This window comes from Dendrobates tinctorius, unplaced genomic scaffold (assembly GCF_039654945.1).
Source record: "Dendrobates tinctorius isolate UK_male_01 unplaced genomic scaffold, ASM3965494v1 ptg000038l, whole genome shotgun sequence".
In the NCBI taxonomy this organism is placed as follows: domain Eukaryota; kingdom Metazoa; phylum Chordata; class Amphibia; order Anura; family Dendrobatidae; genus Dendrobates; species Dendrobates tinctorius.
In genome coordinates, this window is record NW_027361706.1 from 24044816 (window position 1) to 24064567 (window position 19752).

The 19752-nt window shown below is 43.3% G+C and overlaps 1 protein-coding gene across 1 annotated transcript in view; it reads right to left on the reverse strand.

Annotated features, from left to right (window-relative positions):
- NUP210 (nucleoporin 210) overlaps nt 1–19752 on the reverse strand; it is a 150210-nt gene that overhangs the window by 19047 nt on the left and 111411 nt on the right. The window contains exons 30-32 of the mRNA XM_073574284.1: nt 17830–18004; nt 12927–13102; nt 12197–12417 (exon numbers count right to left, since the gene is read on the reverse strand). Coding sequence (XP_073430385.1) covers nt 12197–12417; nt 12927–13102; nt 17830–18004 — 572 coding nt within the window. The remainder of the gene's footprint in view (nt 1–12196; nt 12418–12926; nt 13103–17829; nt 18005–19752) is intronic.

Below are 19752 nucleotides of genomic sequence, written 5' to 3' on the forward strand. Positions count from 1 at the left end.
AGAATCGTAGAGTTGGAAGGGACCTCCTGGGCCATCTGGTCCAACCCCCTGCTCAAAGCAGGATTCGCTAAATCATCCCAGTCAGATGTCTGTCCAGCCTCTGTTTGAAGACTTCCATTGAAGGAGAACTCACCACTTTTCGTGGCAGCTTGTTCCACTCATTGATCACTCTGTCAAAAAGTTTTTTCTAATATCTGATCTGTGTCTCCTCCCATTGCTTCTAGTCTTTCCTTGTGCAAATGAGAATAAAGTTGATCCTTCTACAATGTGACAGCCCTTGAGATATTTGTAGACAGATATTAAGTCTCCTCTCAGTCTTCTCTTTTGCAAAGTAAACATTCCCAAATCCTGCAACCTTTCCTCATAAGACAGGGTTTGCAGACCGGTCACCAATCTGGTCGCTCTTTTCTGAACTTCCTCCAGTTTGTTGATGTCGTTTTTAAAATGTGGTGCCCAAAACTGGACACAATATTCCAGATGAGGTCTGACCAAAGAGGAGTAGAGGGAAATAATGACTTCACGTGATCTAGACTGTATGCTTCTGTTAATACATACCTTATCCGAAAGACCTTAATGACTATAGACCTGTAGCATTGACATCACACCTGATGAAGGTATTAGAGAGATTGGTTCTCACACATCTCCGTCCTCTAGTGAGCTCAGATATGGACCCTCTCCAGTTTGCCTACAGGCCAGGCATTGGTGTGGATGATGCCATTATCCACCTTCTAGATAGGACTCTCTCTCACCTGGAGAAACCTGGGAACACTGTGAGAATAATGTTCTTCGATTTCTCTAGTGCTTTTAACACCATACAGCCAGGTCTACTGAGAGACAAGCTGGGCCTTGTTGGTGTGGACCTCCAACTCTCCACCTGGATCCTTAACTACCTCACGAACCGACCTCAGTTTGTAAAGGTTCGGGACAGTGTGTCAGACACGGTGATCTGCAATACAGGGGCACCTCAAGGTACAGTTCTTGCCCCTTTTCTCTTCACACTGTACACTGCGGATTTTAGGTGCAACTCATCTAGCTGCTACTTGCAGAAGTATTCTGATGACTCTGCAATAGTAGGCCTCATCACAGGAGGTGATGAAAGAGAGTACAGAGATACTAACCAAGCTTTTGTGGAGTGGTGTCAGAGGAACCACCTTAGGATTAATTCCGGGAAGACCAAGGAATTGGTGGTGGACTTTCGCAAGGGCAAAAATCCACCAGTAGTGGTGAACATTCAGGGAAATGACATTGAGATAGTCGACACCTATAAGTACCTTGGTGTGATCCTCAATAATAAGCTTGACTGGGCCCATCACTTGGATGCAGTGTACAGGAAGAGCCAAAGCAGGCTTTATCTGCTCAGAAGGCTGAGAGCCTTCGGAGTTAGAGGGGAACTCCTTGCATCCTTCAACTCTGTTGTGGCATCAGTCATCTTCTTTGGTGTGGCGTGCTAGGGTAGTGGCATATCAACCAGGGATAGGAATAGGCTGGACAAACTGATTAGAAGGGACAGCTCTGTCCTGGGATGCCCCCTTGATCCAGTTCAGGAAGTAGGCGACAGGAGGATACCGGCCAATGTGAGCTACATGGTGCAGAATGATTCCCATCCCATGCATGAGACCGTGACAAAGATGTGCAGTACTGTCAGTGACCGGCTACTTCATCCTAAATGTGAGAGGGAGCGCTATCGAAAGTCCTTCCTTTCTGCTGCAGTTAGGCTGTATAACCAGCACTGTCCAAAACGGAGAACGACCCAAACAATGAACTGATCGATCCAAAGTTGTGACAGTCCGGTTAGATTTTTTTTTTTTTTTCTTTTCTTCCCCGTATATGTACCTACCTACTGTCAATGTAATGCCTTTATGCATCTGTATCTGTACTTGTTCCTGCCTTGCTATTGTAATGCTCTGAATTTCCCCATGGTGGGACGATTAAAGGATTATCTTATCTCATCTTAGAATTGCATTTGCCTTTTTTGCTGCTGCATCACACTGTTGCCTCATATTCAGTCTGTGATCTATTAGTATACCCAAGTCTTTTTCACACGTGCTGTTGCTTAGCCCTATTCCTCCCATTCTGTATATGCTTTTTTCATTTTTATGGCCCAGATGTAGTACTTTGCATTTTTCCCTGTTAAAAACCATTCTGTTAATTGCTGCCCACTTCTCCAGTTTATTTATATCTTTTTGAATCCTCTCTCTTCTCTAGTATTAGCTATCCCTCCTAGATTTGTGTCATCAGCAAATTTAATCAGTTTACTATCAATTCCTTCATCTAAATCGTTGATAAAGATGTTGAACAATACAGGGCTCAGGACAGAGCCCTGTGGTACCCCACTTGAGACATTTTTCCAACTGGATGTGCAGCCATTTACGACCACTCTTTGGGTCCGATCACTAAGCCAGTTATGAATCCACCTAACAGTTGCTTTGTCCATTCCATACTTAGCCATTTTTTCAATAAGGATTGTATGAGATACTTTGTCAAATGCTTTGCTGAAGTCAAGATATACTATATCTACAGCATTTCCTTGATCCACCCAATCAGTGATTCCATCATAGAAGGAAATTAAGTTAGTCTGACATGACTTATTAGTTACAAACCCATGCTGACTCTGTTTAATCACTTCATTCTTATCCAGGTACTGACATACATGTTTAATAATTTGTTCAAAGATCTTTCCTGGTATAGAAGTCAGACTCACCGGCCTATAGTTGCCTGGGTCCACCTTCTTCCCCTTTTTGAAGATAGGAACAACATTTGCTCTTCTCCAGTCTTCTGGGACTTCTCCTGTTCTCCAAGAATTTTCAAAGATTATGGAGAGGGGTTCAAAAATTTCTTCTGCTATCTCCTTCAGTACTCTGGGGTGTAATTCATCTGGACCTGGAGACTTGAATTCATTTAGTTAGCTAAGTGTTTCCTCACTATCTTTCTGTTTATAGATATCCTGGATTCTTCTATTCCCTTAATAGGACAGTGACGAACAGTTGATGTTACATTTCCTTTCTGAGAGAAAACAGATGCAAAATAGGAATTTAAAAGGTCGGCCTTCTCAACATCCTGTCTTACCATTTCATCATTTTCATCCTGTAAAAATCCTGTAGCATCTTTGACTTTTCTTTTACTTTTTACATATCCCCAAAATCCTTTATTATTGCTTTTGACATCTCTTGCAAGCCTCAATTCATTGTCAGCTTTAGATAATCAGATTTGTGCCCTGCAGGTTCTGCAGACAGCATTATATTCTTATTTAGATATGCCTCCCTCTTTCCATTTTATAAACATTTTTTTCTTCCTTTTTAGCATGTGCTTAAGTTCTGTGTTCATCCATCCAGGTTTCCTTAAATGCTTCCTATTCTTCCCTCTTTTCGGAATTGTTAACATTTGTGCTTTGAGAATTTCATTTTTCAAGATTTCCCATCCTTCCTGGACATTTTTGTCTTTAAGGATATCCAGCCATTGGATCCCTCCAATTCTCTTTCTGAATCCCTTAAAATCTGCCTTTCTGAAATCTAACCTTGACATCTGAGTCTTCATAGGTCTTCCTCCTCTAGTTATCCAAAATTCTAAAATAGCATGGTCGCTACCTTCTAGGGTCCCAGCCACTTTTACCTCCTCAACCATTTCCTCCCTGTTTATAAGGATTAGATCCAAGGTAGCAGTTCCCCTTGTTTTGTCCCCTACCTTTTGGAAGATAAAGTTGTCAGCAAGAGAGGATAAGAATTTCCTTGACCTGTTAGTTTTGCCTGAGAGAGATTCCCAACAAATGTCTGGATAGTTGAAATCTCCCATGACAACTATGTCATTGTTTGGAGAACTTGGCCATTTGATGCATAAAAAGTTCATCCATATCTTCAGCTTGCACAGGCGGCCTGTAGTAAATGCCTACAATGGTGTCCTTTCCATTGTTCTGTCCTTGTATTCTTACCCAAACAGTTTCCACAGAACTCCCAGTCTCTGAAGCTTCAATCTCTGTGCAGATATACGCGTTTCTAACAAACAATGCGACACCTCCTCCTCGTTTATCAAGTCTGTTTCTTGCAAATAAGTTGTATCCTTCTAGCCTTGTATTCCAATCATGTGTATCGTCCCACCAAGTTTCAGTGATTCCAATGACATCATATTTCTTTTCCTGTGTTAGTAGTTCCAATTCTCCTTGTTTGTTGCCCATGCTTTGTGCATTAGTATAGAAACATTTTAGTTTGTGATTGGTTTCTCTTTCTCCAATATTTTTATTAATTAGATTCTTTTGTCTTTGTTCTTCCTTTCCACTTCTAATAGCAGAGTTCTCAATAGCATTTGTCAGGTGTATGGCTTTTTCTGGTCTTTTGCTTCCCTTCCCATGTTGTTCTAGTTTAAAGCTCTCCTTACAAGTGTAGCAAGGCGACTTCCAAATACATGTTTTCCAGTCTTCGTAAGGTGCACCCCATCTCTAGCAAGTAGTCCATCATAAAGGTAATTCATTCCGTGATCCATAAATCCAAATCGTTGCTGACGGCACCATCGACGTAGCCAGTTGTTCACCTGCAGAATCTTATTCCACCTCCTTGTTCCATGGCCATCCACTGGGAGGATTGAAGAGAAGACCACCTGCGCTCCCAGTTCTTTCACTTTCTTGCCTAAGTCTTCAAAGTCTCTGCAGATGGTTTCCAGGTCGTTTCTTGCGGTGTCATTTGTCCCCACATGTAGTAGCAGGAATGGGTAGTCATCTGTAGGTCTGAAGAGTCCTGATATCCTGTCAGACACATCTTTAAATTTTTGCACCTGGAAGAGCACATTTCTCTTGAAGTTATATCCGGTCTGCAGATAGCGGCCTCTGTTCCTCTCAACAGGGAATCCCCCATGACCACCACTCTCCGTTTCTTCTTCACAACATTTTTCTTTCTCCATCCAGGAGGACTCTGAAGGTGTACAAGGTTGCCGTTTGTGGGCAAAGTCTTATCCTGATGTATTTCTTCATCGTTTTCCTGCGTGAGAGCCTGGTACTGGTTCCTGAGAAGTATGGGTGCCGACTGCCTCCTGATCCTCCTGCTTCTCTGGGTCACATGTCTCCATTCCTCTGTTTCTTCAGGTGCACTTCGAATTTCTTCTCTTTCTGTAACATGAAGAGATAATTCTGCTCTGTCCAAGAACTCTTCACCTTCCTTAATGATTTTCAATGTAGCTAACCTCTCTTCGAGATTTTGCAACTTTTCCTCCAACAGGGACACAAGCTTGCATTTCTGGCATGTGAAGTTTGGCTTTTCAACTGGTAAGTCTGTTAACATGTAGCAAGAAATGCAGCTCACCAAATGGCTCCTGACCTCTTCCATATTGAGATTTCTTAAAAACGATGAAAGATGAGCCAAAATTGGTTTTCCGATTTCCTCTTTTCAGCTGCAACGGCCAAAACCCAGTGATCGTTGAGCTCGCGGAGACTCTCCACTTATCCCAGAAGGCACTGGGAATATGCAAATGATCTCCTCAAGACTCTTCCCCTGGTTAATTCATAATTTTGATGCCTTCAGAGTGAATCTACAATTTTCATAGTCATGAAAATAAAGAAAACTCTTGGAATGAGGTGTGTCCAAACTTTTGGTCTGTACTGTGTGTGTATAATATATATATATACACTGTGTATATATATATATATATATATATATATATATATATATACACACACACACACACACACACACACACACACACACACACACACACACACACTACTATACACACACTGCTCAAAAAAATAAAGGGAACACTTACATAACAGAAAATAACTCCAAGTAAATCAAACTTCTGTGAAATCAAACTGTCCACTTAGGAAGCAACACCAGGAGACGTGGAGGGGGCCGTAGGAGGGCAAGAACCCAGCAGCAGAACCGCTACCTCCACCTTTGTGCAAGGAGGAACAGGAGGGGCACTGCCAGAGCCCTGCAAAATGACCTCCAGCAGGCCACAAAAAAAAATGTATCTACCTATATCCAGGTTCTCTTGCCTTGTCCATGTATGGTTTGTTCCAGTAGCCCACTTTTCATCAGATTGTCCTGGCTCCTCAACATCTGGCGCGTACCTTGTTAATTCGGGCGACGTCCAAGCCGGCATGACACTGTTCGTGCCACTCATGTTTATTGAGGTAGGCACTCTAGTGCTAATAGTGTATAGTGCTCAATGGGAAGAAAAAAATCTGAGCCATCAATACATATGCCCTGCCATTTATCAGATACCCTGCTGGCAAAGTGTGCTGGCCCAAAGAAGAGATGGAAGCTGCAGATGTGAAGACAAAAGCTCCTCACAATGCATGGAGGCTCCACCCTAAGTCTAGCACCCAAAGATTGTATAACAGAAAGGAGGGCGGCCGAGGCTTTATAAGCATCCAAGCCACCATCACAGATGAAATAAGGAGTATCCAGGAATATATCAGAAGAATGGCACCAGAAGATGAGATGCTGAGAGAAAGTCTGAGGCAGCAACAACAGATCTGGAAGGAAGAACAGGAACATGAAGCGCCATGGCAAGACAAGCCGCTGCATGGCATGTACCATTGACAGATAATGGAGGTGGGTGACATGGAGAAATCCTACCAATGGCTGGAGAAAGCTGGACTCTGAGACAGCACAGAGACACTAATCATAGCGGCACAAGAGCAAGTACCAAGTACAAGATCCATAGAAGCAGGAATATACCACACAAGACAAGACTCAAGGTGCAGACTATGCAAAGAAACCTCAGAAACCGTCCAAAACAGTGTCAGGATGCAAAATGCAAGCAGGAACAGCGTATACTGAACGCCACAACCAAGTAGCGGGAATTGTATACAGGAAGATCTGCACAGCATATGGGCTAAGTCCTCCTAAGTCCAGGTGGCAGTGCCAAGTGAGAGCAACATCAGAAAGAAGGAATATGAGAAGCTGGAGAAATACCAGGGCCTCAAAGGACAACTGGAGAAGATGTGGAAGGTGAAGGTAACAGTGATTCCAATGGTGATAGGAGCACTTGGAGCAGTGACCCCTAAGTTGGAAGAATGGCTACAAAAAAAAAATAATAAAAAAAAAATATTATATATACACATATACATACACACATATATATACATCTCTATCTATCACACTATTTATATATATATATATATATATATATATATATATATATATATATATAAATAGTGTGATAGATAGAGATGTATATATATGTGTGTATGTATATGTGTATATATAATATTTTTTTTTTATTATTTTTTTTTTGTAGCCATTCTTCCAACTTAGGGGTCACTGCTCCAAGTGCTCCTATCACCATTGGAATCACTGTTACCTTCATATATATATACACACACACTCACTGGCCACTTTATTAGGTACACCATGCTAGTAAGGGGTTGGACCCCCTTTTGCCTTCAGAACTGCCTCAATTCTTCGTGGCAGAGATTCAACAAGGTGCTGGAAGCATTCCTCAGAGATTTTGGACCATATTGACATGATGGCATCACACAGTTGGCGCAGATTTGTCGGCTGCACATCCCTGATGCGAATCTCCCGTTCCACCACATCCCAAAGATGCTCTATTGGATTGAGATCTGGTGACTGAGGAGGCCATTTGAGTACAGTAAACTCATTGTCATGTTCAAGAAACCAATCTGAGATGATTCGAGCTTTATGACATGGCGCATTATCCTGCTGAAAGTAGCCATCAGATGTTGGGTACATTGTGGTCATAAAGGGATGGACATGGTCAGCAACAATACTCAGGTAGGCTGTGGCGTTGCAACGATGCTCAATTGGTACCAAGGGGCCCAAAGAGTGCCCAGAAAAAATTCCCCACACCATGACACCACCACCACCAGCCTGAACCGTTGATACAAGGCAGGATGGATCCATGCTTTCATGTTGTTTACGCCAAATTCTGACCCTACCATCCGAATGTCGCAGCAGAAATCGAGACTCATCAGACCAGGCAACGTTTTTCCAATCTTCTACTGTCCAATTTCGATGAGCTTGTGCAAATTGTAGCCTCAGTTTCCTGTTCTTAGCTGAGAGGAGTGGTACCCAGTGTGGTCTTCTGCTGCTGTAGCCCATCTGCCTCAAAGTTCGACGCACTGTGCGTTCAGAGATGCTCTTCTGCCTACCTTGGTTGTAACGGGTGGCAATTTGAGTCACTGTTGCCTTTCTATCAGCTCGAACCAGTCTGCCCATTCTCCTCTGACCTCTGGCATCAACAAGGCATTTCCGGCCACAGAACTGCCGCTCACTGGATTTTTTTTCTTTTTCGGACCATTCTCTGTAAACCCTAGAGATGGTTGTGCGTGAAAATCCCAGTAGATCAGCAGTTTCTGAAATTCTCAGACCAGCCCTTCTGGCACCAACAATCATGCCACGTTCAAAGGCACTCAAATCACCTTTCTTCCCCATACTGATGCTCGGTTTGAACTGCAGGAGATTGTCTTGACCATGTCTACATGCCTAAATGCACTGAGTTGCCGCCATGTGATTGGCTGATTAGAAATTAAGTCTTAACACACAGTTGGACAGGTGTACCTAATAAAGTGGCCAGTGAGTGTATATATATATATATATATATATATATATATATATATATATATATATATATATATATATATATACACACATATACATACATACATACAGTGCCTACAAGTAGTATTCACCCCCCTGCAGATTTAGCAGGTTTGATAAGATGCAAATAAGTTAGAGCCTTCAAACTTCACACAAGAGCAGGATTTATTAACAGATGCATAAGTCTTACAAACCAAAAAGTTATGTTGCTCAGTTAAATTTGAATAAATTTTAAAAACATAAAAGTGTGGGTCAATTATTATTCAACCCCTAGGTTTAATATTTTGTGGAATAACCCTTGTTTGCAATTACAGCTAATAATCGTCTTTTATAAGACCTGATCAGGCCGGCACAGGTCTCTGGAGTTATCTTGGCCCACTCCTCTATGCAGATCTTCTCCAAGTTATCTAGGTTCTTTGGGTGTCTCATGTGGACTTTAATCTTGAGCTCCTTCCACAAGTTTTCAATTGGGTTAAGGTCAGGAGACTGACTAGGCCACTCCAACACCTTGATTTTTTGCCTCTTGAACCAGGCCTTGGTTTTCTTGGCTGTGTGCTTTGGGTCGTTGTCTTGTTGGAAGATGAAATGACGACCCATCTTAAGATCCTTAATGGAGGAGCGGAGGTTCTTGGCCAAAATCTCCAGGTAGGCCGTGCTATCCATCTTCCCATGGATGCGGACCAGATGGCCAGGCACCTTGGCTGAGAAACAGCCCCACAGCATGATGCTGCTACCACCATGCTTGACTGTAGGGATGGTATTCTTGGGGTCGTATGCAGTGCCATCCAGTCTCCAAACGTCACGTGTGTGGTTGGCACCAAAGATCTCGATCTTGGTCTCATCAGACCAGAGAACCTTGAACCAGTCTGTCTCAGAGTCCTCCAAGTGATCATGAGCAAACTGTAGACGAGCCTTGACATGACGCTTTGAAAGTAAAGGTACCTTACGGGCTCGTCTGGAACGGAGACCATTGCGGTGGAGTACGTTACTTATGGTATTGACTGAAACCAATGTCCCCACTGCCATGAGATCTTCCCGGAGCTCCTTCCTTGTTGTTCTTGGGTTAGCCTTGACTCTTCGGACAAGCCTGGCCTCGGCACGGGAGGCAACTTTCAAAGGCTGTCCAGGCCGTGGAAGGCTAACAGTAGTTCCATAAGCCTTCCACTTCCGGATGATGCTCCCAACAGTGGAGACAGGTAGGCCCAACTCCTTGGAAAGGGTTTTGTACCCCTTGCCAGCCTTGTGACCCTCCACGATCTTGTCTCTGATGGCCTTGGAATGCTCCTTTGTCTTTCCCATGTTGACCATGTATGAGTGCTGTTCACAAGTTTGGGGAGGGTCTTAAATAGTCAGAAAAGGCTGGAAAAAGAGATAATTAATCCAAACATGTGAAGCTCATTGTTCTTTGTGCCTGAAATACTTCTTAATACTTTAGGGGAACCAAACAGAATTCTGGTGGTTTGAGGGGTTGAATAATAAATGACCCTCTGAATAAACTTTTCACAATTTACAAAAAAATTAAACAAAGAAATAACATTCTTTTTTGCTGCAGTGCATTTCACACTTCCAGGCTGATCTACAGTCCAAATGTCACAATGCCAAGTTAATTCCGAATGTGTAAACCTGCAGGGGGTTGAATACTACTTGCAGGCACTGATTATATATATATTATATATATATATATATATATATATATATATATATATATATATATATATATATATATATATATATATATAGTCATGATCCAGGTAGGATGATTACAGTTAAAAGCACATGTAACTTTTTTTTTTCCTTAAGCTGTGTGCTTAAGTGTGCTTTTTGCCCCCGGTAGCCATTTGGATTATTGCACTGTGGTGTCCTTTGTTCTGAGTTTGCCCCCGATGGTGGTGAGCATCATTGCACTCTGTTTCTTTAGTTAAGTGCATATGTTATAATGCAGGTGTGATTGCTGGCTCTGCTATAAAAGAGTCACAGGTGTTGCAGTCAGCGTTTGGTGATAGTATTCATTTCCAACCATCCCTGGTGGAGGAAGGAGCTGGAGAGAGCTCCTTGCTGCACGGTCAGAGCCCTGGTGTGGAAGGAGTCAGAGGGAATTTCCTTGCAGCTCTGACAGAGCTTGGTGGCAGCGTTTCAAGAGGAGAGCTGCATTCTGGTGGTGGACTCTGCTGCCAGGAGCGAGTGCAACAGAGTAAAGCTAAGTGGTGTTTCCCTGTTTGTGCCTTTCCTTTGTGTGTGTTTCAGTGCAGTGGTGGGATTAGTCTCTGCACCGGCCATTTCACTAGAAAGGGGTAGGTGCAGGGCGAGCTAGAGTTTAAATGTATCCTGAGCGGCGCCCGATGCGGAACTGGCCTAGGGATCATTAGGAATGTAGAGACACTGACTCAGGGGAGAGCAGGAGGTCTCCACGTCCCCATTCCCTATCGCAGGGCCCACCACTGTAATTGTTTCTCTGGTGTTTCCCCTTATTATTTAAATTCGCCCTGCTGGAGGCGGTGTATCCGGTTTTACGTGTATTTCTGAAATTCGCCTGCTGGAGGCGGTGTATCCGGCTGCACGTCTTATTATTTAAATTCGCCTTACTGGAGGCGGTGTATCCAGGGTCGCGTGTGTCCTATAAATTCGCCCTGCTGGAGGCGGTGTGTCCAGTCACACGTGACCATTACATATATATTCTGATTATATATAAACATACACACATATATACAAATTTCATAATATATTATGATTATTATACAGCAGACAAAATATATCTATTCTATTATGTCTAAACACCGCTTTTCGGTGCTTCCTTTGTATCTCCGTTCATACTCCACCCACACACACAAATGATACACCATTTGAAAGGTAAACTTGCTCCCTTCAGCAATAAAATAGCCAAACAAACCACACATCCACGATTTTATCACTAAATACAGTCTAAATATTAATTTTAATAAATCTGCAGTAAGGAAAAATGACCTGCAGGTGGCACCACAGTACCCCAAAGCACACTACCACAAAGCTGCTTACAGACATCACAAACAAATCCAAACATTTGCCTTGGGGGCTTTCCAGCTTGCTCAAGTGCTTGCCCAGCCTGTTTCAGGCACATTGGAGGATTGCACACTTCACTGCAGGTGAGTCACATATGCAAAACACATCTGTATACATGCTCTGCTTTTTCAGTGATTACTTTGCCCCACACACACAAACACAAATGGTGAGTCACATATGCAAACACATTTGTAAACATGCACTGCTTTTTTTGCTGATGACTTCGCCCCACACACACAAATGATACACCATTTGACAGGTAAACTTGCTCCCTTCAGAAAGAAAACAGCCAAACAAACCACACATCCATAATTTTATCACTAAATACTGTTTAAACATTTATTTTCATGAACCTACAGAAAGACACAATGACCTGCAGGTGGCACCTCAACCGGAAAACATTTTTTTGTCCTCTACTTATCAAAACAATTTACTGTATTACTGTACCTGTATTAAATATCTGTCTTTGTGTGTTTATCAGCTCATGAAATACATTTACATTTGACCAGCTTGCTTTTTCTGAAATTGCCTGCGCCCCCGACGACCAATGTGCGAAAATTTTGCACGGGCCAAGTATAATAGTTTTTTTTAATTGAATAATAGTTTATTACCTTCCTGGCTTGTTACTGGGCATGAAAAACAAATGATATCCCCAACCACAGCTTCTTCCTTCACAGCTGGGAATATGCTGTGCTGTACAGGGATGGGGACATAATCGGAAATTCCAGGATTCTCAGTATCCCATACTGTAAATATTGTAAAACCAACGTTGACTGTGCGCATGATAAAGCTGTCATTTGTTGCCCCCTTTCCAATTTGTACAAAATCATCCCTGCAACCAAGAACATAAAAAAATAAAATAAAAAACAACCCGAGATTAAAACACAAAAAAGATCCACAATATTACCATGTAAGAGAGTAACGCTACAACACTGCCATCATGTGGTTAAAGAAATGCATTACTAACGTCAAGACACTCATTCATAAATATGTATTTTTTTTTTTCTTTTATAAGACAGAGATCTGCAAGATACGATTTGTGATCGTAAAGCCGCAGTCTCATTGAAGATCTTAATGTGAAAAGAACAGCAAAAATTCATAGAAGAATTAGGCGTAGTGTCCCTTTAAATTCTTATATTTTGTTATAAATCTTGTAATTCACAGAAATTCTAACCATGTAAATGTATTTATGCAAATCTGGAAAGTCAGATATTGTCTTTACATTTTTTTTTCTTAAATGACAAATTTGAGACAGATTGCAGAGAAAGTGGCTGCCGAATGCATCATTTACAGAAAACTAATGGCTTTGATAATGCACAAAAATACTGAATCTACTCAAACCTGTTAATTGCAAAGTTGAGAATGGAATTCTGTGCGTGGAAGACCTCGCCGGTGTTGTCATGGAAACGGGCTGAGAAACGCAATGTAGCTCCCAGTGGAACTGCAGACAATAGATGGCCGCTGCCCGTGAGTATGGCCGGGCCGGTGACCAGGCGCATATACGAGATGGGCGAAACCTGTGTGATAATAGCAGGAATATTTAAAGACAAGATGGAAAAAAAAAAAAAAAAAAAAAAAAAGCGCAGGTATAAAGTGGAGACCCATCACTTACACAAATATTAGAGGTTTATTCCCGACCCTTAACACCTCTATGTATCTCAGACCCCACTGCACAGGGCCGGATGTATATTACCGCCAGCGGCACACAATGCATACTTGTATATTGTTACAGTCATATGTAAAAGTTTGGGCACCCCTATTAATGTTAACCTTTTTTCTTAATAGCAATTTTGTTTTTTGCAACAGGTATTTCAGTTTCATATATCTAATAACTGATGGACTCAGTTATATTTCTGGATTCAAATGAGGTTTATTGTACTAACAGAAAATGTGCAATCTGCATTTAAACAAAATTTGACCGGTGCAAAAGTATGGGCACCCTTATCATTTTCTTGATTTGAACACTCCTAACTACTTTTTACTGACTTCCTGAAGCACTAAATTGGTTTTGTAACTTCATTGAGCTTTGAACTTCATAGCCAGGTGTATCAAATCATGAGAAAAGGTATTTAAAGTGGCCACTTGCAAGTAGTTCTCCTATTTGATTCTCCTATGAAGAGTGGCATCATGGGCTCCTCAAAACAACTCTCAAATGATCTGAAAACAAAGATTATTCAACATAGCTTTTCAGGGGAAGGATACAAAAAGTTGTCTCAGAGATTTAACCTGTCAGTTTCCACTGTGAGGAACATAGTAAGGAAATGGAAGAACACAGGTACAGTTCTTGTTAAGCCCAGAAGTGGCAGGCCAAGAAAAATATCAGAAAGGCAGAGAAGAAGAATGGTGAGAACAGTCAAGGACAATCCACAGACCACCTCCAAAGACCTGCAGCATCATCTTGCTGCAGATGGTGTCACTGTGCATCGGTCAACAATACAGCGCACTTTGCACAAGGAGAAGCTGTATGGGAGAGTGATGCGAAAGAAGCCGTTTCTGCAAACACACCACAAACAGAGTCGCCTGAGGTATGCAAAAGCACATTAGAACAAGCCAGTTACATTTTGGAAGAAGGTCCTGTGGACTGATGAAACAAAGATTGAGTTGTTTGGTCATACAAAAAGGCGTTATGCATGCGCTGTATTGTTGACCGATGCACAGTGACACCATCTGCAGCAAGATGATGCTGCAGGTCTTTGGAGGTGGTCTGTGGATTGTCCTTGACTGTTCTCACCATTCTTCTTCTCTGCCTTTCTGATATTTTTCTTGGCCTGCCACTTCTGGGCTTAACAAGAACTGTACCTGTGTTCTTCCATTTCCTTACTATGTTCCTCACAGTGGAAACTGACAGGTTAAATCTCTGAGACAACTTTTTGTATCCTTCCCCTGAAAAGCTATGTTGAATAATCTTTGTTTTCAGATCATTTGAGAGTTGTTTTGAGGAGCCCATGATGCCACTCTTCATAGGAGAATCAAATAGGAGAACTACTTGCAAGTGGCCACTTTAAATACCTTTTCTCATGATTTGATACACCTGGCTATGAAGTTCAAAGCTCAATGAGGTTACAAAACCAATTTAGTGCTTCAGGAAGTCAGTAAAAAGTAGTTAGGAGTGTTCAAATCAAGAAAATAAGGGTGCCCATACTTTTACACCGGTCAAATTTTGTTTAAATGCAGATTGCACATTTTCTGTTAGTACAATAAACCTCATTTGAATCCAGAAATATAACTGAGTCCATCAGTTAGTAGATATATGAAACTGAAATAGCTGTTGCAAAAACCAAAACTGTTATAAAGAAAAAAGGTTAACATTAATAGGGGTGCCCAAACTTTTACATATGACTGTATATGTTCAGGTAAATAAGATATTACTCCTGAAAGGCTGATTTTAATAACAGGTGTAAAAACTATTAAAATGATTATATAGTCATTCTGATATGACCTTTCATGGGAACTACACCAGCTTCATCAGGTCTATGAGATTTATTAAATAATGTATGTGGTTTAGGTTGTGAAATTTAGTGACAGATCTGCTTGAAATAAAAAACAAACACCATCAGCTTCTCCACCACCTGACCTCCAGCATCACCAGCGTCACCACCACCTGACCTCCAGCTTCACCAGCGCCACCACCAGCTCACCTCCAGCTTCACCAGCGCCACCTCCAGCTTCACCAGCGCCACCACCACCTGATCTCCAGCTTCACCAGGGCCAGCACCACCTGACCTCCAGCTTCACCAGCGCCACCACCAGCAGACCTCCAGCATCACCAGCGCCACCACCACCTGACCTCCAGCATCACCAGCGCCACCACCACCTGATCTCCAGCTTCACCAGGGCCAGCACCACCTGACCTCCAGCTTCACCAGCTGACCTCCAGCATCACCAGCGCCACCACCACCTGACCTCCAGCTTCACCAGCGCCACCAGCAGCTCACCTCCAGCTTCACCAGCGCCACCTCCAGCTTCACCAGCGCCACCACCACCTGATCTCCAGCTTCACCAGCGCCACCACCACCTGATCTTCAGCTTCACCAGGGCCAGCACCACCTGACCTCCAGTTTCACCAGCGCCACCACCACCTGACCTCCAGCATCACCAGCGCCACCACCAGCTGACCTCCAGCTCCACCTCAAGCTGACCTCCAGCTTCACCAGCGCCACCACAAGCTGACCTCCAGCTTCACCACAAGCTGACCTCCAGCTTCACCAGCGCCACCGCAAGCTGACCTCCAGCTTCACCAGCGCCACCACAAGCTGACCTCCAGCTTCACCAGCGCCACCACAAGCTGACCTCCAGCTTCACCAGCGCCACCACAAGCTGACCTCCAGCTTCACCAGCGCCACCACAAGCTGACCTCCAGCTTCACCAGCGCCACCACAAGCTGACCTCCAGCTTCACCAGCGCCACCACAAGCTGACCTCCAGCTTCACCAGCGCCACCACAAGCTGACCTCCAGCTTCACCAGCGCCACCACAAGCTGACCTCTAGCTTCACCAGCGCCACCACAAGCTGACCTCCAGCTTCACCAGCGCCACCACAAGCTGACCTCCAGCTTCACCAGCGCCACCACAAGCTGACCTCCAGCTTCACCAGCGCCACCACAATCTGACCTCCAGCTTCACCAGGGCCACCACCACAAGCTGACCTCCAGCTTCACCAGGGCCACCACCACCTGACCTCCAGCTTCACTAGGGCCACCACCACCTGACCTCCAGCTTTACCATGGCCACCACCACCTGACCTCCAGCTTTACCATGGCCACCACCACCTGATCTCCAGCTTCACCAGGGCCACCACCACCTGACCTCCAGCTTTACCATGGCCACCACCACCTGATCTCCAGCTTCACCAGGGCCACCACCACCTGACCTCCAGCTTAACCAGGGCCACCACCACCTGACCTCCTGCTTCACCAGCTGACCTCCAGCTTCACCAGCGCCACCACCACCTGACCTCCAGCTTCACCAGCGCCACCACCACCACCTGACCTCCAGCTTCACTAGGGCCACCAGCACCTGACCTCCAGCTTCACCAGGGCCACCTCAACTTCAGCTTCATCAACACCACCGCCTGACCTCCAGCTTCATCACCAACACAACAGAATACTCCCAACTAAATGATGGCCATTGTGAAGGAGCAAAACCACTTGTAGCAGCTTGCTCTGATAATGAATGGGGGCTTCTCTGACCTCTAAAGTGTTCATTTTTGGAATTATGAGGTCAAATTGAACACAGTAACATGAAGATTTTCTGGAGGGTTGTCTACATAAATTATTTTAAAAACATTAAAGACAATTCAATAAATGATCCTCATATCACGGAGACTATCACCCTCTCATAATTGTAGAACCAATTTTTTTTTGTAGCATTTATCTTGTGACCCCAATAAAAAAAAAACCAAAACAGAAAACATTAAGTTGATTTCATAAGTCCTGGTATATCTCTTTTCATTCTTATAAATGTTTAAGTGTCGGTTGCGCACCCTAATCTTACAGTTTACCCCGCCAGGACACTGAGGGGACATAGGTTTCTACTCTAGTACGGATTTCTCATCAGCGGTAAAATGATAAAATGTAGTCCTTTATCTAAAGTTCTAGATGTTATCTCACTCCTAGCAGTTTAACAACGACTACCCATGGCCCCTGCGTAACTTTAGATGGTGGCATGTGAAACTCGTGTTATTTCAAGTCACAAGGGTGAAGGGCTCAAATCTTCTGAACTTACCGGCCCCTGTAAGGTTTGTGTAGAGGTTTTACAACCCCCTTTTATCAGAAGCTTAAGCCGTATGATGTATTTGATGGTCAGAACTCAACTTTTCATACAAAACAATCATCTAAAACTCCCAAACTGAACTGCTCCCTTGAGTACATCACCTATCGCTTGTCCCACAATATTAAGACAACGGACATTGAATCTGACACATCTTTAATCCAGACTCCCCCATTGCCATGAGCTTTTAATGAACCCACAAAGCCGATTCTGCTCCAGCTCTATTGTGGCTAGGTAAATCAATCACAGCTACAGCCCGGCCATAAATAATGTGCGAGCCAGGAATCGAATCCAACTTCGACTATAACTTATGTCACTTTGCGGCGGTTATACACAAGCACCACTAGGCACTTTATTAAGTTTTTAACCGCGGCATCAAGAACAATCTTTGATTTCAATGACAAACAGTATAAAACTACTAAACAGCGCAAAACACAAAGATAATTATTACAGTCACTCAGCACCAGGAAAATTACCTTAACTGACACAATAATGGTTTGGTTGATTCCAAAGGGTTCCTGAGAATTAATTTCTATGGTAGAAAGCCCAGTGAGAAAACCCGACGTCAGTAACCCATTACTGTCCACTTGTACAACAGGCAACTTGCTTGGCCCATCCAATATCTGGTAATTAACAATGGCGGCTCGGTCTCTGTAGGAAGAGGAAGGTGACGTAATGTCAGAATTGTATATCAAGTAAGAAATAGAACTTTATGTAAAAGTAGAAGAATCTTTTCTTAATTTGTTTAATATATTTTTCAGGTATACATACATGTATATATGTGCGTGTATACAGGTGAAAAAAAAAAACAAGGCTATATAAATACATGCAAATTAAAAGAAAAAGTTTTTTTTAACATGCATGTATTTAGCCTTTTTTCTTTTTAATAATATATATATATATATATATATATATATATATATATATATATATATCTCCACAAATTGAGAAAATAGATATCCGGAACTGTTGTGTGAAAAAAATGCCCTCAATTTCTGCACATTATTTTTCACATTAATAAAAAAACACCTTAATCCCACTTGGAACGGGTGCTCAATCCCATATTGAAAAAACCACCATGGTTACTTACCGGTAGCCGGTTTTTCCGGAACCCATGACAGCACCACATGAGAGAGCGATCCGCCCCGCCAGGACAGGAACCTACTGAAACATAAGGGGCGGCACCTCTCCCCCGCTTCAGTTGGATTACAGAGCATTTGAGAGGACTTCCCGGTTAGTTACATATTTATCCAACACCACATCACACAAATACACCCGACTATTGTGCACATCCAAACGGTGAAAAGGGGGGGAAATATACGGGTGCTGTCATGGGTTCCGGAAAAACCGGCTACCGGTAAGTAACCATGGTGGTTTTCCCTTCACCCATGACAGCACCACATGAGAGATTCTGGAGACTTCGAACACCTTAGGGAGGGACCACCGCTTGCAGCACCCTTCTACCAAAGGTCAAGTCAGCAGAGGAGGATAGATTTAGTTTATAGTGTCTAAAGAAGGTTGAGGGTGAGGCCCAAGTAGCGGCCTTACAAATTTGCTCTATTGATACCTCTGCTTTCTCAGCCCAGGAGGTCGCCACGGCTCTGGTGGAATGAGCCTTGATGCCGTCAGGAACCGGGACGCCACTAGCTGAATAGGCTACACTAATGGCCTCCCTAATCCATCGGGCAATAGTCCCCTTTGACACTCCATAACCTTTCCTAGCACACTGGAAGGCTACGAATAGGGACTGGGACCTCCTCCACTGGCTGGTTATAGACATATACTCTACTAGGGTTCTTTTAACGTCTAGGCTATGAAATTTCTCCTCCCCTGGGTTTTTCGGATTCTCGGAGAAGGAAGGGAGGACAATTTCTTGGTTTCGGTGAAAGTTAGTTACTACTTTCGGCAAGTAAGCAGGGTCTGTTCTCATAACCACCCTATCCTGGTATATCTGGGTATATGGTGGGTTGACCGAGAGGGCCTGCAAGTCACTAACTCTACGTGCCGACGTTAGAGCTACCAAAATGATGGTTTTTAGGGTGAGATTTTTAGTTGAAATCTGCTGTATGGGTTCAAACGGCTCCTTCGTAAGGGCTTCCAGTACCAGATTTAGATCCCATGGAGCTATTTTTGGTAGGGAAACTGGCCTAGCTCTGTGGCAAGATTTTATGAACCTGGCTACCCATCTGTTTGCCGCTATATTGCAATTGTATAACGCACCCAGCGCTGAAACCTGTACCTTGAGGGTATTAACCGCCAGGCCTAGCTGCAGGCCTGCCTGCAGGAACTTCAAGATGGACTCGATTGGGGGCTCTTGACCCAACGGTTTTCCCAGGAATTGTAGAAACTTCTTCCACGTCCTGCCATATATGTTGGTCGTTATTGGTTTCCTACTTTTC